This window comes from Rousettus aegyptiacus, unplaced genomic scaffold, assembly GCF_014176215.1.
Source record: "Rousettus aegyptiacus isolate mRouAeg1 unplaced genomic scaffold, mRouAeg1.p scaffold_m13_p_15, whole genome shotgun sequence".
NCBI classification, from domain to species: domain Eukaryota; kingdom Metazoa; phylum Chordata; class Mammalia; order Chiroptera; family Pteropodidae; genus Rousettus; species Rousettus aegyptiacus.
The window spans coordinates 13,395,482-13,418,819 of record NW_023416290.1 but is presented as its reverse complement, the minus strand read 5'-3'; the positions used below and the strand labels follow the sequence as shown (position 1 = coordinate 13,418,819).

At 38.0% G+C, this 23,338-nt stretch overlaps 1 protein-coding gene across 2 annotated transcripts in view; it reads left to right on the top strand.

Annotated features, from left to right (window-relative positions):
* The window catches only part of NKAIN3 (sodium/potassium transporting ATPase interacting 3), a 463,387-nt gene that overhangs the window by 222,070 nt on the left and 217,979 nt on the right, over positions 1 to 23,338 (top strand). For both annotated transcript variants that reach the window (XM_016165875.2, XM_016165874.2), the window contains exons 2-3: positions 2,782 to 2,919; positions 13,965 to 14,045. In XM_016165875.2, the coding sequence (XP_016021361.1) occupies positions 2,782 to 2,919; positions 13,965 to 14,045 (219 nt within the window). The remainder of the gene's footprint in view (positions 1 to 2,781; positions 2,920 to 13,964; positions 14,046 to 23,338) is intronic.

Genomic DNA, 23,338 nt, shown 5'->3' with positions numbered 1-23,338 from the left:
TATTTTTTAACTTGTTAAGAAAAGAAACATATTCTTTTCATTATATTCTTATAGCCTCCAAATTCTTACCTTTCACTTAGAAATGATTCCATTTTTCTTTACATTACTGCTTTCTGTTCTGCTTTCTGTGACTGGTTGGTTTTGCTTCCTCTGGAGTGTCTTGTTACCTTTATATTTCCTTGAATTTTCTACCTTTATCTAAACCTCAGATTCTTCCAATGCCTCATCCATTTTCTTCTCTGCTAAGGCATCTCTGCAGAAACCCTCTTTGAGCCTCGTCCTTCTGCTCTCACTTGGACTGTTTGCTCTTTATTTATGCTGCATTATACGTGTGCTCACTTCTTTCCACTGCTCTTTTGGATCAGAACCACGGTTTTCTAGACACCAAATTCAGTGGCGTACAGGTAAATATTTAACCATACGCTCTCTTAACACATAAACAAAAACGTGATTTCTAGCCTTTCCTGATGTCCGCGTTGTGTATGTTCCCATACTTGCCAATGTCAGTTTCCCAACTTGAAGTCACTGACCTTGGCGTTGGGAAGAGATGCACCCACAGCTTCAGCACACCATTCATGAGAACCGTTTTGACAGAGATATTTCTAAAATATATTCGTACTTTTTCTGAGTTAACAAGCAACCGAATATTTAATTTCATTTAGTGACTCCGGGTCATTAATGTCAAGCTCTAAGGCAAAAAGTGGTGTCTCTAAAGATTATGACATTTAGTGGGAAGATATTTGCCTATAAACTAAATACCTAAATAACTTAACATGAAAATTAGATAAAAGAAATAAGTAAAAAATGCAATGGAATTCGTTTATTTTTGACAGGCTTTTTTTGTTGTTGGTTGACCTTTTAAAAAGCTACTCAAATCTCGTATTCACAGTTTGAATAGTCGTTATAGCTGCCTCTCACCTGATTCTCCCCACTCCTAGCTGGATTTTCTCAATGACCTCTGTTTGTCCCCTATTTCAAGCCACCATAAATCCATTTTTAAGTAAGTTACCAGAGAACAGACATTAATAAATAGAGAGATGTAGTGTCTGTCTTTAGTAAAGAATGTGGATTTTCTAGTAACTGGTGTTAATTTGGCTTCTCTTTCATTATGCATATTTCTTTTAACATCACAGAAGAGAATGCTATCCATGCATTTCCTGACAGAAATGAAAATTGGTTTCTCTCTGTTCAAAAAGTTCACTTTAAAGGTTTTTGTGATGCACGACAGCTTTAAAATAGGGTTGCTTTTCAGAATGAATTGCCTGCAGCTGCTCTCCAGGGTTTCTTTTTATTTTTTTTTTTTTTTTTTTTTTTTTTTTTTTTTTTTTTTTTTTTTGTTTTTTTTTTTGTTTTTTTTTTTTGTTTTTACTGAGCACATCCATCCAGTTTGGACATAAAAAGAAAAAATAACGCATATTTACATCACTGATGGGCCAATAAATAAAATGCTGCATTTTTAGGGGGAGTTTCCTGGGAACTAATTAGAGTCACAAGCAGAGACAAACGAGATTGAAAACGCAACGCTGCTTCTTACCTTGTTCTGATTATTTCGTGTTTTAGCCGTTTCTGTGCATCTTTTCACTTGTGAATGTAGGGGATGGTGACAAATCACTTGACAGTCAGGAAATACCCATGAAATGAATGTGGTTCTGGTTTGGTTGTCTCCAAGTGTTTTTCTCTTTTCTCTCCTTTTCTCCTCCACAGCTCAGTGAAGGTGAATCTTAACCAAGGTAGATTCAGCTTACTGGATGGTGGACATTTCTTTACGTCCAAGGAAATTAAAGCTATTCAGGCATATACCTGCCACATAACTAGAAAAATATCTAGGGTGCCATTTTCATTTCGAATTTGCAATTTCTAAGGCCATAAGGATGGCAAATGGTTGCATCATTTTATTAGAATTACTATTTTATCAGAGTAAATCTAGAAAAATGTTTGAAATGTGCAAGATTAGTGTCTAAATACAGCAGGTGGAATTATAAAATTTTTAGATAGACTACAATAACTATCATCTGTATATGATAATGACATTGCTGGCATTCACTGGACTATATGAAATTCATCTGTTTCATCATAAATGGTTTAAGTGTAATCTTAATGCATTTTAGAATTATTTAAAAATGTACTTTGTATCATGGAAATATAGTAAACTGTGGCATCTCTAAAATTGTTATGGCCCCATAATTTTTATTTGGGTATTCAAAAAAAGATTCGACCTAATCTAACCCTATTTAACTCTAGTTTTATATCAAGGCCTCGAGTCCAAGGCAATATCATCAATGATTATCTAATGAAAGAAAAAAAAAAACCAGAAGATTTGATCATGTATGTTTCACACAAGAAGGCAGAGATGGTTAGAGGGTTGTTCTTCCAATGCTAAAACTCATCACAGACCCGAAATTATTGTTCCAAATACATTATACTCAATCAACCGTTTTACTAAAAGTAATGATGAATTCTTTGTAGAAGATGTGATGTCATAAAATATCTTTCTAGATTTCTTACCATAGGAAATTATTTAAAGAGTATATCTTTAGCTCTCCAGGTAGGTTTAAAATCTATTTATACTTGAAATCATAATACTCAAGTTTTTGCAGTATATATTTTTTAGAAAGATTACATGAAACAGTATATGAAATAGGTGTCACAACTCTAGTGACAACGATGTACGTCACGGTGATTGAAATTGAATGTGCAGACTTCTCTAGCCATGAAATAAAGATAAAAACAGTGCGCTTATTCCTGGTTACACGCTGATGGACGCTTTCTGCTTGGTTGTAGCTGTCGGCGTTGGAGAGGCAGATCTTTGACTTCCTCGGCTTCCAGTGGGCGCCTATCCTTGGAAATTTCCTACACATCATAGTTGTCATATTGGGTTTGTTTGGAACCATTCAGTACAGACCTCGCTATATCGTGGTGGTAAGTCTTATTTTTACCGTGCCTCTTTGCATAAACACTACAGAATTGTTGTGAGAAGATGAATAAAGAAAGTTGTCCCCTCTGCTCTGATGTGGCATTGCTCTTCTAGCCGTCACACATTGTTAGGAGATGACACAGTGCAACTAAATTCAAGTGTCGCGAGGAATTTTTTTTTTAATTTAAAATGGGGTTTGGATAGAGTAAAGAGGTTGGTTGCGGTCTTGATGTTATGACGAGATGTAAGTGTACATTAACTGTCATTTTAGTTGACGTGTCACCCTAAAAAGCAAACTAAAAACAATCATATAATTTCATTTTAATTGATTTAGGCCATTACGAATGCATGTACTACTAAAGGTTACTTAGTACTCATCTCTGATGTGTTGCATACGGTATATTATATAACATTTCTCCATCTTAGTAAGATATATTTAAAACATGAATCCATACTCCAAACTATGCCAAACATGGACAGCCCAGCCTCCATTGATGGACAGTCTAACGAAGTGTGTGTATGCTTCACAATCGAATGGAAATTATTCACAGTAATTAGTTTTCTATAAAAAGGGCGATCTTTTTAGGCTACATGTACAGGATGATTGTGGGAAATAACAAGCGTGTATAAGTAATTGTAAATAGGATTAACGTACTCTGGAATGCTCACTGAACCTAAATAGATTATTCAGTAGCATTACTAAATATTTTCTCGAATACAGTAACATTGCCTCACTGGAAGAAACCCTAGACTTAAAAATGTACCATCTTTCAATTTTCATGTAATCCAGTCACATCTATTGAAAAGAATAAAGTTATACAATTTTCTGTAAAAGCATTAGTTCTGTTTTGAATCTCAAAGTTGGCTTTTTGATATCTTTCATCATATCACAGAGATGAAAGTCATTGGCCCATAGAGCAGACTTTGCACTCAAAATGGCTACCCCGGGCACAAGGGAGTGTTTGATGTCAGCTGGCTTCAGGGACCAAACACTTCCCGCTTTACCTTGGGCCTCTGTAAGTCAGCCTCCGCTAAGCCACTGTATAATCTACTAGAAAGGTGTTTCGTGGAGTTGGACTTGCAGTATAAGATGCTTTAATATGCATAGTAGCAAATTATTACTGGGTTTTATGTTTTAGCTTGTTGCTATGAACACAAGGCACTTTTATTCACCACGTCTTTTTATTTTTATGATGTTGGTCTCTGCGGAAGCACAGAATGCCAGATGGCTATGAAACCAGCGGTTTCCATGGAATGAAGTTGTCGGTCTATGTTGGCGACGTTATCTAGTTCTATTGCTTTTGCCCTCATTTTTTAAATTTAGTTCTCAATTACAGTTGACATACAATGTTATATTAATTTCAAGTGTACAACATAATGATTAGACAGTCACGTACCTTACAAAGTGATCATCTGGATAAATCTAGTACCCATCTGACACGTACATAGTTATTACCAATTACTGACTATGCTCCCCATGCTATAATTTATATCCTGTGACCAAGTTTATAACTGGCGGTTTGTACTTCTAAATCTCTTTCACCTTTTTCACCCCACCCCCTCAACCCCACTCCCATCTGGCAACCATCAGTCTAGTCTCTGTATCTGTGAGTTTGTTTCTGAACGTTAGTTCTACACATTCTTCACACAACTGCTGTCTTGGTTGAAGTTTCTGTCTTCTTTGTCCTGAACAGGGACTTCTTGCTTGCTTTCAGCCTTTCTCCTTTTGAATGTGTCCTTTGCACTTTTCCTGAATCACTGGCTTAAAATCCTTCACTAACTCTCAGTGGGATAAAATCTAAGAATATTCTTGGCTGACCTATCTGACCAAACTCAGGTCTCACAATCAATCTCCTTCCGTCCTGGAAGGATGGGAGGGGCGAAGGAAGGCGGGAGTAGCTTTAGATGGTCTGAGTGGCGGGTGGCTTCGGTAGTTGGGAGGGGGAGTGTCTTTTATGTCTTCTCTGCTCTCTCTCTCTCTCTACTCTCCTTCTCTGAGTTCTCTCTCTCTCTTGGCTGGCGGCGGTTGGTGCTTCTGTTGAGCTGTTCCACCTAGGACCCTCCTTCCTTTTTATTTACTTATTCAATCAAACCTTATTTATTGGGTTCCTGCTATGTGTTTGGCATTGTCTTAGGTGTGGGGTACAGTGGTGAGCAAACACAGACACACATATTCTCTGCTCTCCTGTCTACTTATCTTATAGTCTAGTTAGGGGAAGTGTGCTTTTATTGAATAATCACCCAGATAAATGTTAAGTTGCAACTGTTAACAAGTGTTACAAAGGAGGACATGTGCCAGAAGATGAGTCATGGGGACATCCATCTGATATTGCAGAAGCGATTGTGAAGCAGGGATTTGCAGTATGAATGTGAGTTCACCAGAGGCGAAGGGACCGGAAGGGGTTCTGGGCAGGAAGCACTACAGGGCACACAGGAGGATGTCGATAGAACTAGTTCCCATTCCCTCATTAGCATTTTTTGAGGACCTACGATACTGTGATAGGGTTGGATAAATAGAACGAGTGAGATTCCAGCATCCCTGCTCTCCAGGAACTCCTTATGTAAGGACAGGGGAGGCACGGGGTCCAGGGGTCTCTGGAGATAATGTGACAGTGACAGAAGAGGGAGAATAGCGGTGGGGAAGAGGCCTGAAGAGAGCCAGCCTCTGACACATGAAAGGCAGTTTGTGCCCGTCCGCATTTCACATCCCGTCCTCCTCCCTGCTCGCCAGCCGCTCGCTCACGTGGCCTTGCCTGGAGTGGTACCGGCTCCCTCATGCGCACGTTTCCTCCCACACGCTACCCCGTGCCAGCCACACTGAATGATTTGTGTTTTCCAAAGACCACATGCGGTTGCCTCCTCGGTTTGCACACGCCTGGAATGCCCTATTCTCCCTACCCGCTGCAAAACTTAATAATTCTTCATTTGAATGGTCACCTCTTAAGAGCCTTACCTGACCACCCCACTCTGAGGTAAGTGCCACTTCCTCTCTGCCCCCATAGGTCAGGCTGACTCTTTCTATCCTAGCCCTCCGCCAGTCGCCATTCTTGCCTCCAGGCCCCTCACCCAATTCAGCTGTGTCCTCCTGGGAGGCAGGAGAACAATGCTCATCCATTGTCGTATTCTATTATCCATGGACGGGCTTTCCAAGATGCTTAATACTTGATTGAATGAATAATAAATGAATTAAAGGTTATTGGATGAAGTGGTTTTACAGGACGAACTACACAGTGATATCTAATTTCAGAATATGTCTGTGTTCAGCAAGAGAAGCTGGCCTCCCTGCCTTGCTTTCCTCAATCTGAATTTAAGGATTCATATAAAAATAGTGTGAGCTACCCTACCTGCACCCACCAGGAGCTGACTTGCTCCTCCACTTATTTTTTTCTAAGAATTATAGTGTCATGTGTCCACTATAAGTAATTGAAAAGGAACAATTTACCATACCTATATTTATTTTTAGAACACAAAAACAACTTTGTCATATAGTACCCTTTTACTGATTAAAACTTATTTTAGCCAAGGTGTAAGGTGGGATATGTATATTAGGGAATACCAAGTTTAGCCGAAGAGTTCGAATGCTTTTTTTTTTGTGCTTCTGGAGCTAGAGACAAAATGAAGGCGAGTGTGGGTCGTGAAATCTTATTTTGCGGCCATAAAGTACTGTTCTGGAATCAGCTGTTTATTCCTGTGTCATATATTTTGAAATCTTACTTATGAATTCCAAAAGGAGATCCTGCCCTAGAATTATGTAAATCTTTGTCATTTCATAGGCAATAAAATAATTTAATCAACAGCGTTAAATTATTTAAATGCAGAGGCATTAACTAAACATTTATTTAATAAAGATTACCTTTGAAGTTAAAATTAACTCAAAATAGCCTTAAAAATTTTTTAATGGCAGTATTTCATCTTTTCTTATAGCTGAATAATATTCCATTGTATATATGTGTCACATCTTTATCCAATCATGTATCGAAGGGCACTTCAATAGTTTCTATGTCTTGGCCACTGTAAATAATGCTTCAGTGAATGTGAGGGTATATATACCTTTAGAGATAAATGTTTTTAAATTTTTTGGATAGATACCTAGAAGAGGGATTGCTGGGTCATGTGATAATTTTATTCTTAATTTTTGGAGGACCCGTCACACTGTTTTCCACAGTGGCTGTACCAATTTACATTCCCACCAGTAGTGTATGAGGGTTCGTTTTTCCCCACAACCTCTCCAACACTCATTGTCACTTTTCTTGTCGATAATAGCCATTCTTACAGGAATGAGGTGCTATCTCATTGTGATTTTGATTTGCATTTTCCTAATAGCTAAAGAAGTTGAGCATCTTCATATGTCTGTTGGCTGTTTGTATATCTTCTTGGGGGAAGTGTCTGTTCAGATCCTTTGGCCCATTTTTTTATTAGATTGTTTGCTTTTTGGTGTTGAGTAATGTATGAGCTCTTTATATATTTTAGATATTAGCACCTTATTGGAGGCATTGTTTGCAAATATCTTCTCCCATTCAAGACATAGAAACAACCCAAGTGTCCTTTGGTAGATAATCGAATAGAAAAGATGTGGTGCATATATACAATGGAATATTACTCAGCCATAAGAAAAGAAATAATTTCAAATACTGCCATCTGCGACAGCTTGGATGTATCTGGAGATAATCTTCCTAAGTGAAATAAGTCAGACGGAAAAAATTGAGACCCATGTGATTTCTCTCATATGTGGGATATAAAACTGAAAGCAACAAATGATCAAGACAAACAAAACCTCTTAGACACAGACAACAGTTTAGTGGTTATGAGAGGGAAAGAAGGGATGAGGGAGGTAGATAAAGATAAAGGAGGTCAAATATATGGTGATAGAAGGAGATATGACTAGGTAGTGAATGCACAATGCAATATACAGATAATGTGTTATTGAATTGTACACTTGGAACCTATATAATTTTATTAATCACTGTTGCCCCAATAAATTTAATTTTAAAAAGCCAAGAAGGTCCACAATTTAGTTATTTGGACTTTTATGCAAATACTCATGTACAAAGAACAGCAACTTGTTTTAATTTGAATTGTTATATAAGAAAATTTCCTCACTATGTCATCATAAATCTCCTTCCTGAGCTACTATTCAGCATGACAGTTGAGAGTGTTGCATTTTCATTTAATTGGTGCCAGATTTAAGTTTTCCTCCACCAATTTACAATTATTGGCTATAAAGATTTGGGACATGTATTTGCTTTCTTCCTACCATAATTCATTTGTAAAAACCTGACTCATAGATGGCTTTTGAGAATTATATTCTAGAAATAAGTGACTTAGTTAACATAAGCTAATAGTTAGTAAGTGCTTAATAAATGATTAAGATGTTTAATGTTTAACGGCTTTTTCCCTAACATACTGTACATAATATATCTGATTGGTAAACATATGAATGAATGAATGATCTTTCTGCTAATTGGAAAACAAGCTCAGAAAGTAAAAATAAATCATGTTATAGATTCATCGTTCAATGAGAAAGAAATATACTGTAAGACTTCTAAAGTTCATTTTAATTAAAAAAAACACTGAAATATCCTCGTAAAACTTGGAAAGTTTCAGGAAGCCACACAGAACACATGAACATATTTTTTATATTTGTAGACTTTGTGTGAACTAGTATTTAAAATATGTGTGTACTTAAGCAAAAAGGATAAAAATAGGTCGATAGATGATAGATAATTATACAAAGTGATTGTTTGTTTGTTTGTTTATTTTTTCATTGGTGAGTTAAGTCTTCTATGCCGTAAGTATATTTACTTGTATATATATGATTGTAGGCATGCTCCATGATAACCAAAGAGTATTTGTTAAAAATGGAATGCTATCTCTTTTTATTCTTCTTTCAATTGAATTATCGATAAAATAATCCACATCAAAAAGAAGCCATATGTTGTCCTAGTACTTTCTGCCTAGGTAAATAGTGATAGCTGTGTTTGTATTACTAGAGATTTCTTCCCTTTTTATCTCTATGTACAGACTTGTGTCTCAAGTGCACCTTGAAGTTTTCATCCCAGATCAATCCAGAATTCAATCATACAAATATTCTTTGTTCTCAAAAAACCAATGTGTTATAAGAAAGAAACTGATAATATTGCTTTAAAAATGATGTTTATATAAGACGACACATTAATTGCAAAATACAAAAGAAACCACCATTTTGAAAACATTGCCAGTTATAGAATACATATGAATGAAATAAATTTTTGGTTAATTGATAATTTAGTGAATTGGTCATTTGATGAATTGCAAAACGTGGTAAAACTTTAACTTATGAACTAATCTATGGTCCTTTTCCTATGATCTTTTAAAATAAAGCCTATCATGTAATCCTTAGGCATCCCAGCTCTGGCATCAAATTGTTTGAGTTCCCATCCCAGCGCGGACCCTGAGTGATCAAACGATTCCTTCTCTACCTCAGTTTCAGTGTGAAGACCGAATGACTTGATCTATGTGAAGTGCTTAGCACAGTAACAGAAACACAGAACGCGGCAGTAATAATTCTTGTTATTAAGAACTGAGCAGCTGATGTTGGTGCCTAATCAGTCTGGGATTTTTATCTTTGTAAGTTCAGAAGTGACATCAATAGTATAACTTGTGAGAGACTCAGAATGCACTAAAATCACCAAATTTGTGCTATGCTTTTTAAGTAGGCTTGTTTTGCAGAGGCATTTGTTATGAGTTGATTGACTTTCCTAAAAGAATACTTATGGGTCTGGGTTTGCAGTCTTAATAATTGAGAATATATGGTTTTGCAATTAATCCAGTTCATTTTCTTCCTTTAGTCTTGCTTTATTTTATGTCTTTTCTTTAACCTTCATCACTGGCTTTTTTTTTTTCTCAAAATTCAGTGGTGTGCACTTCTCTCTTATTCTAATATACTCATACTTAGATTGACTTAGAATGAAAAACGTCAGATGCGAGGTGCCATCTTATTACTAATAGCTTTGAAATTTGTTGTGGTTACTGTGACTTATATAGTTTGTAAAAAACTATTTATGGAGGATGTAGTTTTTCTATTTTCAATATTCGTGGGAATATTTTGTGGTTCAGAAAAAGTACGTTTCAATGCAGTTGGCACATTTTTAAAAACTGTCTAAGTTCACTGACACTAGAAAACTTTTGTAACAGAGGATAGCAGTGGCACCAACAATATCTACAAATACCAAAAGCCTCAATATATTGTTTAACTTATTTAATATATTTTTCGACTTTTCTAAATTTTTAGTGATTTGGGAGCCTTAACTCATGGTAATAGTATTATCCTTTTTATTTTTGGGATTTATTGAAATATAATAGATAATTAGTTGCTCATATTTACATTGTACAATTCAATGCATTTTTTTAAAATTATAGTTGATGTACAGTAATGTATTAGTTTCAGTTGTACAGTACAGCGATTAGAGATCTATATAACTCACAAAGTGATCACCCCACTAAATTTAGTACCCCTTTTGTCCCTACACATTTATTACATTATTAACTATTTTCCTATGCTACACCTTATATCTCCACATCTATTTTGTAACTGTTCATCTGTACTTCTTAATCCCTTTGCTCTTTTTCTCCATCCCTTCAACCCCTCTATTTAGTAGCCCTCAAAATATTCTCTATGAGTTTGTTTCCACTTTTGATGTTGTTGTTTGCTTTGTTCTTTAGATTCCACATGTATGTGAAATCATGCAATATTTATCTTTATCTAACTTCATTCAGCGCAATGCCCTTTAGGTCCATCAAGGCAATATTTTTTTCCATCCCATTCCTTATAGTTTCTGTGTGTCTTTTAATCTGAAGTAAGTATCTTATAGGCAACATATGTAGGGGTCTTATTTTCTTATCCATCCAGCTTTCTTATCTTTTGGTTGGAGCACTTAATTCTTTTCCATTTGAGGTACTTGTTGGTAGGAATGTAGTTATTACCATTCTTTATTCATGTTTTTGATACATGTTTTTCTCCTTAAAGAAGTCCCACCAACATTTCCTGTAATACAGGCTTGGTATTGATTAATTCTTTAGTTTATTTTTGTCCGGGAAGCTCTTTATCTGTTCTTTGACTCTAAATGATAGCTTTGCTGGATAGAGAATTCCTGGTTGTAGGTCCTGGGTTTTCATCACTTTGAATATTTTGTGCCAAGCCCTTCTGTTCTGCATAGTTTCTTTTGAGAAATCAGCTGCCAGTCTTATGGGTGCTCCTTTGTAGGTAACTAACTACTTTTCCCTTGCTGCTTTTAAGATTCTCTGTATTTAACCTTTAGTATATTAATTATAATGTGTCTTGGTCTGACCTCTTTGGGTTCATCTTTTTTGGGACTCTGAGCTTCCTGGGGTTTTATGTCTATTTTCTTTACTAGATTAGGGAAGTTTTCCATCATTATTTCTTCAAATAGCTCTTCAACTTCTTGTTCCCTTTCAGACACCCCTATGACTCGGACGTTTTTACATTTAATTTTGTCTCATAGGCTCCTTAAATTGTTATTATAGTCTTGGCTTCTTTTTCCTTGCCATTCTGATTGGGCATCCTTGGCTTCCCCGTCCTCTATCGATGGATCGATCCTCTTCTTTATACACTCTGTTGATTCTCTCTAATGTACTTTTCATCTCAGATAATGTGTTCTTCATTTCTGACTGCTTCCTTTTTATAATTTCCATTTCCATTTTTATGCTTTGTATCTCTCTGTTAAAGTTCTTATTGAGTTCATCTACACTTCCCAAAAGTTCACTGAGCATCTTTATAACCAGTGTTTTGAACTCTGCATCTGTTAGATTACTTGACTCCATTATATCTGGATCTCTGTTCTGTTCTCTCATATGGTTTCTGCTTCTTTGTCTTCCCATTGTGGCTGCCTTTCCATGTCTGTTGCTACATGCTAAGCAAAGCTCCTAAGTCTCCCAGTCTTATTAGTGTGGATTTGTATAGTAGGTATCCAATGGCACAGTCCTGAGAGGGGTTCAGCTACAGGCCAAATTTAGCCCACCTGTTAAGATTCAGCAAGCAATCCACAGATGCTGTCTTATAGTTGCCTCAAAAGACCACACCAGAATTCGAGACCAGCTACCTCCAGTATGAGTCTAGGTACTGCTCAAGCAAGGAGGAGCACCTGACTCGCTGAGGACACACCCGGACATGGCTTGGGCGGGGCCTGGGTTGGTGGATGCCGGGTTTCAGGGGATCCTCTGGGCGAAGCGGCCTTTGTTATCCAGTTTAATGACATCATGGCTATGGCATTGCTCTGTCCATGCACTGGGGGCAGCGGGGAGGGAGGCGGGACGGGCGCTCAACAGTGAACCATGGATACTGCGGGCACTTCTGCTCAGAAGAGAGCCTTGCCTCTGGCCCTCGCTCCGACAACTCAGTGTACCCCTGTGAGTCCCTGGTGCCCCTCTGTGCAGCCAACCTGGCGCTGGTGCTCAGAGCGAGCCAGTCCGTCACCTGAAAGTCTACTCACGGGCGCGGCCCCAGTAAGAGGCCTAGCCTTAGTCTCACTAGGCAGCTCAGACCCTGCAGCCTCGCGGCTCCGCCCCCTCCTACCTTCAACCGTGGCAGGTTAATTATTTCTCCCTAGTTGTAGCGCTTCCGTTCCTCTAGATCCCAACTTCGATGTGGTCACAGGAGGGATGAACAGAGCCTCTATCGTCTATGCCAGTTTTAGGTGCCTCCCTGCATTGTTCTTTAAAGGAAAAAAAAAAAAAAAAACCCAAAAAGAAAAAAAAGATGTATGATGAGATACCAAATGTAATTGGATCCCAAACAGAACTACACGGCTACATGAGATTATTATGAAAGCCTTTTAAAAATCAGAAATGACAGAATGACACAAAGTGTACATTAAATTTCACAAATAATTAAAAGCTTCTGATAAGGTTTCCAATAGGAAGGCGGCTATTTTTTTACAGGGTTTAAAATGTATAATTATATTATTTGACACATCAGAGGCTAAGCTAACAAAATGATTTACGTATTTATTTTAATTTGACAATAGCATGTGACAGTTATAATCACTGGTAGAAAGAAATAATTTAATTAGTATGCTTCTTTAAGAAATTAAGAATTCATAGATTTTTGTGGTAAAGCAAAACGAATAAGCAAACCATTGTATGTGATCCATTTATTACATTCCCACAGTAAGTGCCATCCTCAGTCGTCCAAGCTGTTCTATATGTCAGTTTTCTGGGCCTCAGTTTCTCCATCTGCATAAGAAAGTGACTGTATGAGTTGAGCCCTTAGATCTCCTCCACTCATGAATCTTGATCTAAAGCCATCTTAACTCAGACTGACTAATACCCTTGAGGAAGGCATTCCCTAATACATAATACATTAATAAAACCATTAATCAGTAAGAGTAGCATAACAGAGTTTGTTGGATATAATTGGAATGTGGTTTCTCATTATGGAAATCTATTGTTTATTTGCTCATTCTTAATCTTATTTAGTAATTTCTGTGCCTTTTAAAGGTATTTTGCATGATCATGTTATATTCTGTGATTCTGTTAGGGGCACACATTCCACTCTCAATAAAATAGCACAACAGATGAAAGTTTAATTTTACCCCACACATCCATTTTCACACATGATCCTCATTCACAGATATAGAAATGCTGTGTTTCGACTAAGATTCCTAAAAACTTGACAATTTAACATTATAAACTAAAAATGAGAAAATAGACAGCCCACAGAAATTTGCCATAGTTGCGTTCTCTGGAAAAGAGAATACTCAGAGAATAGAAATCAAGTCAACACTTGGATTTAACCTGTATCGGCAAGCCAACGGTGCACTTTAAAAATAAATCGAGATTTATTGGCATCTGCTGCAAGCAGTAAAAACTATTGGATTTTTAATTTCTGGAGATCTTAGGGGACCTCGTAGGGAGCACTCTCTTCTGAGCACGCCCTGTTTCTTCCCAGAAGACTTAGGCTTATTGACATTTTTGTTATTGATTTATTTATATATGTGCCTTTCATCTTCACATTTTCCTTCTCTTTCTCCCCACCCTCCCCCTTTCTCTCTAGTATACAGTATGGACTGCCCTCTGGGTCACCTGGAATGTGTTCATTATCTGCTTTTATTTGGAAGTAGGCGGGCTCTCTAAGGTAAGTTTATCAGGCTTTTAAAATACATTTTTAAAATACACACTAATAAATAATCGTTATGACTATGTATGAGAGAGAGAGAGAGAGAGAGAGAGAGAGAGAGAGAGGGAGAAATGTAAGTAACATTACAAATGGAATACTAATCAAAAATGAGTTTAGATGCCATTCAGGAAAAAATGATCTTGGCAGCATGTTAATACAAGGAAACTCCAGAACGTGTGGTTTAGTTTGGTAAGCTGTAGGGAAGCTCAGCTCCCAGCATATCCTCATGTCCATTTTAATAAGGCCTATGTCACAATAACCATAGCGCCAAATGCTGAGTGAAAAATGGTTTTGAACATTCACGTATTTAAACTGGGAAAAGAAATTAATGTATGTTAATGTAACAAATATGAATAGCAAGGCACTATTTTTCCTTGAATGCTAATTCTGAAAAAAAAAAATTGACAAAGACTCAAATCCTTGTGTATGTAAGTGGAGCATGTATTAACTAGCAGCTAAGCACATCAGTGTGGTGACCCCTAGTTTGAAATCCTGATCAGACAGAAGAGTCATCTTAATACAACAGGATACAAATGTTATTTCTGTCTGTCTAGAACTAATATCAGCAGAGCACACAATTTTTTCATTGTGACTCTACAGAACTGTCTTTTGATTGTCACCTAAACGTAAAATCTTGATTAAGTTTCTAGTTGTGTTTCTTAAATACCTTTCTCACAAACCAGCACAATTTTCACTTATAGAAATTATAGAGAAGAAACCGAACAGTATAATTACAAAAAGAAAAAGGAAGCTGTATTTTTTTAAAAATTTTTTATTATCAACTATATTTGTGCCAACTTATTCTATTGTTATATGATAGTCTCAAATTTTCTAGGTAACATAGTGGTCTTCTACTAGCATTTGTGATTTAGATCTTAGAAAACCTGCCTTGACCAACACAGATGGCTTTAGGATTGTTAGGTTCCGTTGAAGTCCATATAGTAACAAAGAATTTTTGATTTAGCCAAGCAGCAAAATCTCGAAAAGATTTTTTCCAGAACCTCCGAAAGTAGTTAGTTACTCTTTGCTCTACATTTTAATAACTCTATAATTAGAACTTGTCATCATTGTTTCATATGGGAAAATGTAATAGGAACAAGAAATGACATTTCTAATATTGAGTTACATACAAATTCACTAATATCTACCTTTAATATTTGTGCTATTAATTGCACTTCACCACCAATTTCTAAGACAGAAAAAAAAAACCTTAAATCAGTGCCCAGTTATCTTCTGTAACATGCAGATTAGAAAGCAATTTTAAAATGCAAGCCTTATGAATAATATAACTATGAATAATAAGTTAGGCATAGCATTTTTCAACATAGCATTTTGTATCTTGTGATTTGAGCAGTCATTTTAAATCATAATTTCATTTCACTGGGTAGAAATTCTCTTTTATTTTCTTCTGTATCAACGGATTTGGAATAAATTAGACCAGAGGAATTTTGTCCTATGTAATTGGCATCATAGTGTGTTGAAAGAAGATGGAATTGCAAATCATAACTCTTTCTTTCAAATCATAAGTCTTTCGTTCGAATCTTGTCTTTAACACTTATTAACTACGGCCCCACAGGCAAATCTTTTAACCCCACTGAATCTATGCGAAATATAAAAAATAGGACCAGCGTTGCCAATAATGATAGTAAATGTGTTTGTTGGATTTTTAGCGTTGTTTTAAGCATGTCATATGTGGTAACTCAGGTAAGCTTCCAAACAATCCTGTGAAGTGTGACGTTATAAAATAATAATAATAATAGCATTCATTTGCTCCACACAAATCTGATTTTTCTCCTCTGCTCCAAGTTACTTTATGAACTGCTTCTCTAATATCAGCGTGCACGTAAAGATTTTCTTTTCTCATTTTGGGGGGTGCAAGGTTATAAAAAATGGATATAGTAGTTTCAGTCACTCATTTTATTATCCATTCAAATTCCATTAAGCAGTCAACCAAGTATTCTAGGTCATTAAAAGGATAGATAACTCCAAAAGGAGCATCTTAAAGATTTTCCATTCGTTTCCCTCTATTTACTGCCTCAAAGTCTAGTAACACCTCCCTGGTTAGCCACTTTAGTCTCTCAATTCCACTCTATAGGAAATCTATTCCGAAAATTAGAGCAAAGTTAAAGACCCCAGAGAAACCCAAGCACCTCTGTGACCGCCCAGGTTGGGCTCCATTTCATAAAATATTCTTGTCTATATATGCTTGTTTACTAACTTTCCAGAGCTCTCCATCTCTTTCTAGTTCATGAAAGCATTTCTTGGAATTACCTACTTGGATAGGTTAATAGAAGCCTCCCTATACCTTGATTTTTGCCCCAAACATTCATTCTAAAACAGTGAATTTTTCTCCCCAAACCAGATTTGTCTCTATGGATTGGGTGTTATTAATTTCCCCAACGTCTCTATGGATTTAGGTGTTATTCCAATGACAGGCACTGCCTAACCATTCTGAGTGACTAAAACTCTACATTCTCGTGGGCGTGAACAGTCCGACATCTGGCCTGTTATGGGGGTTCTTGATCACAGCCTCCAGATTTTTCCTTTGCTGTTATCTGTTATCTCATCTGCCAACCAGGTCTGCGTCGTATGTTTGTTACTGTGGTGCTGAGGATCCTGATTCTTTTCCAGAACTTGAAGGAAAAGGATGTGTGGTTTTAAGAGATGTGTACATGTGTAGCGGAGTCAAACCGATGTGGGCGGGTGACTAAAAATGTCTGTACTTTTGTCATCTATTGGAGCCTCAGTTCCCTTTTCTGCAAAATGAGGAAAGCACAGCACTAATTTTACTGGGTTATTGAAAGAATTAAATAAGATAGTGCATATAAAGAACTTAGAAAGGGTCTGGGCATATTGTGATGTCGCAGTAAATGGTAAATCTTATCATTGCCATCAACATCATCATCTTTATTACTGCCGAAAAAATTAACAGGCATCACGAGCTTCATCCTGAAAACCTTTGAGACATATATTTATTACTACACAAGAGCTGTAAAAGGGAAAAATGCAGGACTGAGTGACTTGTTTAAAAAATACATAATGGTCCCTTGCGATAGAACCTCGGATCTGCATATTAACTTCACAGCTGTAGCACTATTAATTAAATCCTTTCCTTCAACATGTAAATAGCTTTTTTGAAATACTTCTACAGCTAGATCCCCCTCGCCTTCCTACTGCTCTGCCCAGGAGGGTGTTACGCGTCTTTAGAAGTCTCTGAGGCTGTTTCTCATACCACACTTTAAGATCACCAAGGGCACAGTTAATAAGTTATTGCTGCTTCTTTGGAAGTCGCAAGGCTTGAAATCATTTTTTTTGTCCCTAGGAATACATTCGGAATGTAAATATGAAAACTCAACTCATTTGCTACACTTAAAGATACTGAAAAATAAGTTATGTTGAGAACTCAAGTTGTACTTATTTTTTTTTTTTACGTTAAAGGACTTAAGTTGTTATCTTATGGCATCTTTTTGATTACTCCAAATTGGAAAAACTTTAGGCTAATATTTCTTCTAATTGATTTTTCTGGAAAGACGTGTGGAACTTACACATTAGTGATTCTAGAGAATTTTTAGTGTGTCACATTGCACATAGAATTCAGAATATGAATGACCATACATGAGCATAACTTAGTTATAAAAAAAATAAATGCAAAGAAATCCTAGGACAATGTACCTTATATTAATCATGAGCTTTGATTAGAAGCCTTCTAAACACTTATGGGCAGTGGGCAAGGGAGGAAGGTGGACCAGCCTTTACCTACTCCCTCCTCTGGGCAGGCGCTTCACGGCCCCTTCACAGCAAAGCAAAACCGACCTGCATTTGTTTATATCATGTTCTAATGACTGCACTTTTCCCATAGTGACCTGATGTGTGGGTATTTTGATTCTTAAAGAAAGTTAAACCATTTCCCCAAATGGCAATCATAGCACTTGTTTGTCCTCTTTTGACTTAATCGACACCATTGTTCATTAGGGTTCTCTTCTCTTGCAAGAATCTTGAGATATTTTACCTGCACAGCCATATGGGGTCAATGAGATAATCCTTCTTTTTCAAGGTTTATTCTTATTACCTGGCTAGAACGATTTCTCTGTACTACTGGGAAAGTGCTTTTTCTTGATCAAAATTCATCTTCCTTCAAGGTTGGATTCTGCCACTAACTTTGGCTTTGAGCGGATCTCTTCAGCAAGGAAGCTTTTAGACCTGCAATTCTGAGTTCTAGACAAGAATAGTCAGACCCCTCAGTACTCCTGAGCTGTTTACAATCCATTTGTTATTTTACATTTTCATTCTAAATGTTTTTGCATCTCAAATTCTTTTCCTGATGGTTGTTTCTAACTAAATCAATGGTGTATAGTATATTTCTTTTCTTTGTTTAAATGAATACAACTTATTGAATATAGTAATTAGTTTTAAACTTAAATTTGTCTTTTCCTGCTGAGGCTTTCTTCCTACCTGGACATTTTTCAAAAGGAACCTTGAAATGTAATATTTGCAGAGGGCTGAAGCTAGATACAAAACATCTTTATTCAAGAATAACGTATCAGCAAATGAGACAGAAATAGCATCCTGGAAATCCAGCAAAACTATGCCTTTTAGAACTGTAAGAATGATATCCTGTTTACTAGATTGTGAAGTTAATGACATATCTATATCAATGAGACACTTTGGAAAAATGCATAAACTCAGTTCACTAGAATAACAAAATGCTTCATGTTCTGAACTGCTATATTAGTACATATTTATCCTGTTCTCCCAAGAGAATGTTTGTATCTGTAATGTTGACCAGGGAGGTGGGGGTGGAGGTGCTGGCAGACATCTATTCAGCTCTAAAGGATTTATAAGGAGAAACCGTCGTAATCTACTGCCAGGCGTCGCATCTAAATGAGACACAAAGACTTGCAAATGCTTATTTTTATTTTTGGCTCCCACATAATCCTTTTCCAAAATGATGCAATTATGTTCTTTAAAAAAAAAATAGCAAGGCAGCATAAATATAGTTATGCATTTCTTATTCCAAAGACTTAAGCTATACTTTTCCTTCGGCATGCATTTAAGCGAACATGACTTCTAAAAATAGCATCCTCGGAATCCTTTTTAGTATGGCGAGATCATTGTTTCCCCATAACTCCTTTCCACGGCAATGAAAATTATAAGCAAGTTTAAACTTACTGTTATAGTTTACATAAACTTTGTTAAATACAAACATTTTGAAAAGCTTTGCTCTAAAAATCGAATTTGGCGCTCCATTCTAGTCCAGTGACATATAGAAATTATAGTAAATTGCTAAGGAATTGCTGCAAACTGGGTGGCACTGGATGTTTTTAATCAGAAATTTATGTGATAATCTTATGCCCTTTTGTAGACGTTCAAATAGTTTTATCAAAAGGGCAGATGTGTATATTATGTTATCAACAGTAGGTCTGTTTACCGCTGTGTTACAGTCACTGTATTGTACAAGGCCTATGCAAACATAATTGAATAACTACACAGAAATATGTCATCTCTACTATTTGTGTTTTATAGTTTATTCTTCTAATGAAAATATGCCTTTTTCTTTTTTCTTTTTTTCTTTTTTTTGCATTCCAACGCAATTATTTATTTAAAATTCATGTACGTCATGAAGCGCTTGCGCCTTCACCCCAGGAAGTGACACACATTCCACCCCAGCTCCCCTGTGTGTGGGAGGACGTCACCCCTGCATGCCATGCCGCGGAAACGGGGCTGGACGGCACAAGATTCCAGGAGCCCCGCACACCCCGCGGTAGTAGCTCGTGGCCAGGTGACTCCGCCCCTGGGCATGGCCTCAGGCACCTCCGCCTCCTGCTCCCAGCACAGTAACCCATCCCACGCTCAACCAAGGACAGCCCTGCGCTCAGGGTCTGGGTCTCCTCTGGAACTTGTCCTCAGCTTCCCCCACCCCCATTTTGTGTCCAGGGAGGCCCGGTCCTCGGCAGGTTCTTTAATTCACGTCCTTCCTGTGATGCGAGTTAACAAGGAGGTTTTTCAGCTCTTGATTTTCTTCTTCAAACGTTGAGCCAACCCTTCGGTCCAGACACTTCCTTGGAGAGGTTTTTCTTACTTTCCCTGCTTGTGTTAAAAGCTGTTTTTATAAATTGAAGCTTTTAGTCAAATTCTGTCAGAGCTTTTTCTGTGCGTTTCATGTCCATGGACAGCTAGCTCTTCCAACTCCCCAGAAGAAAAAGGCTCCCCAAGTGACATGCTCCAGGACGTCAGGCTGAAGTGGTCCCAGGCCAAAGGTCTTCAGGCCGTGGGCCCACCAGCACCTTAGCATAATGACATCAGGGGCACTGTGCTCTGAATGGCTCCAAACATGGACCAGTCCCTGGCCCCAGGCAGCGAGCGCCTGACAATCCGGACATTTCTGACGGGCAGCAGCCTCTGCCTTCGCGTCAGCGCGGAGGGGCCCCTGCACTGGTCCTTCTTTTTCTCGTGGTTGGTGCGTTACCTGGGAGCCAGGGACATGGCCAGGACCAAGGCTGCTAGGAGGCGATGAGGGGTATGAGAGGCCACTCTCCTCACTCCCTGAAATGTCTGGGCTCAGATTCTTGGAGGACACCTTGACAATGGGGCAGTGAGGACTGGCGTGAGGTGTTTCTCTTCTACCAGGTGGTAGCCTGATGGCTGCAGGTAGACCACGACTCTTGGAGAACATAAAAGACACCCAGTGTGTGCAGGTGGGGTCCTGCAGTTTGGGGAGCAGGAGTTAGTAGCTACCTTTTGCTGTGTGAAGGTCAAAGTCCAGGAGCTGGGATAGAGAACCTGCAGGGACATGGAGACACAGGTGGCTCTCTCTGTGGGCCAAAGGTTTCTCTTGGCCGAGGAAGGAGTATGGTTTGGAAACCATGGAATTAGAGAATGAAGGAGGGCCGGCGTACATGGCTTTCTGAGCGTACGCTGGGAATCGCCCCTTGCTGAGTGTGCATTTGGGCGAGCAGGAAGCTGGGATGGAGATTGTGCAGATGGGCCTGGGGCCATGGAACTTAAACCGCTGGGCTGAGTTGGCTCTGAAGAGGTGATACCGTCGAGGAGAGCTGGGAGAGAGGGTGTGCAGGCAGGTGGGATTGCAGGGGCTCCGGCGGAAGGTCAGCCATTGCTGTTTCCCAACATGGGGTTCCATGGCAGAGACCCTGGATTTGGGGTCCACAGGTGGACAGAGTTTTATGGGCCTCTGATTGCTGAGGTTTAGTATCTGATGAAAAGCGGGAAAGGAGATGTTTTGCTTTCTCTTGGTGCAGAAAGGTGCTAACAGAATGATGGTTTGGAAATCCTCGTAATGAGATGCCTTTGGTATGAAGCTCCTTACCAGCCATGCCGCCCACCAGCTGGGCTGTCAGGGATGCCAGCTGCAGGGCAGACATACCAGGGGCAAGAGTCAGGAAACTTGAGCAATTTCAGCCCTCTATGTCCTATCTGAAAGGAAAACGCAGAAAAAGTGCCTGGGGCAAAGAATGCCCAAAAGATGAGGGAGAACTGGCCGGTCCCAGCGCAGACTACTGGACAGAGGCACAAGGTGACAGAATGAAAAAGGAGAGAGATGTGGAAGGCCCCACGTGTCTCCTCCGCCCCTTGGAAGCCGTCAGCATTGCTCCCCCTTTGACTGCTTTCTGAGGAATGAGAGTACAGCAGCAGCACAACATTCACTTATGTTTATAGGAATTGTCAGTATGCTCGCGTGTAGAAATCAGCACGTTGCAGCATCCGGCTGTCTAGACTCCCTGAAAGGTGGCCCTTTTTTCTGGTAACTTTCAACTTGCTACAGAAAGCAGATGTCATATCTCACAATCAAATAACAAATGAAGCTGAAGAAACAAATGATGACACTAAAAAAGTAATTCTGCTTTATTTTTCTAGGAACTGGTTTGACTCAAGTTCTCTAAGAACTTACTTATGGAATCTGAATATTACTGGTTCTTAAATTCGTAAAAGCATAGAAACTTTGAAAGCATTTGTTTCTAAGATTAAAATTAGATTGGGAGGGACAAAAGTCTAATGAAATTTAGCTAACCTAAAAGAAAAAGGAGGGATATCCATTTGTTAAATTAATTTACAAATGGGAAATATCGCTTACTATAAAAATATCACTTTCCTAATTTTCTAGGTGTTCAATTACATCATCTAATAATTCTTTCATTAATGGTGGCAGAAGTTTCTGGTTATCTTCCATTATCTATTCCCCCTTCTGGTCAAGAGTCAGGGAAAACCCTACTTTTATTTGCTGCAGAAGTGCGAAAAAAACTGTATTCCTTTGCCTTTATGTGAGTCGTCGTGGTCATCTAAGTTCTGCCCATTGAGATGTAAGCAGATGAATTATGAAGGACTTCTGAAAAGGCTGTGTAAGAGATAATTCAGTTTAGAATCAGGCCCCAACTTAGTGACTCAATGAATACACATCTTACATTTCTTCTGCAGGACAAAAACCCTACATGAGTCTCAATGGGCTAAAATCGAGACATGAGACAGCTATTATGGAAAACAGTATGGCGGTTCCTCAAGAAATTAAAAATAGAACTATCATATGATCTAGCAATTCCACTTCTGGATATATAGCCAAAGAAAATGAAATCTGCAACCCTGTGTACATTGCAACATAATTTATGATAGTCAAGAAATGGAAGCAACCTAAGTGTTTATCAATGGATGACTAGATAAATAAAATTATACACACACACACACACACATATGTATATACACACACGTACACACAATAGAATATTATTTAGCCATAAAAGGAAGGAAATTCTGCCATTTGCAACAATATGAATGGAACCTGAGGACATTAGGCTAAGTGAAATAAATCAGAGGGAAACAAATACTATATGATATAACTTATATGTGGAATCTTTTTTTAAAAAAAATGATACAGAGAACCGATCAGTGGTTGCCAGAGGTCGGGCATGGGGGAGGGGACAAATAGGTGCAGGTGGTCGAAAGGTATGAAATTGCAGTTATAGAAGGATGAATACTGGGGATAAAATGTACGGCATGGTGGCTACAGTTAACAGTACTGGATAGTATATCTGAAAGTTACTAAGAGAGTAGATCTTAAAAGTTCTCATCAGGAGAAAAAAGATTTTAGGTGATGGATGTTAACTACACTTATTGTGGTGATCATTTCACAATATATACATTTATAAAATCATTATGGTTTATACCGAAAACCAATATAATGTTATATGTAAATTATAACTCAATAAAACTAGAAAAAAAATAAAATAGAATAAAGTCGGGGT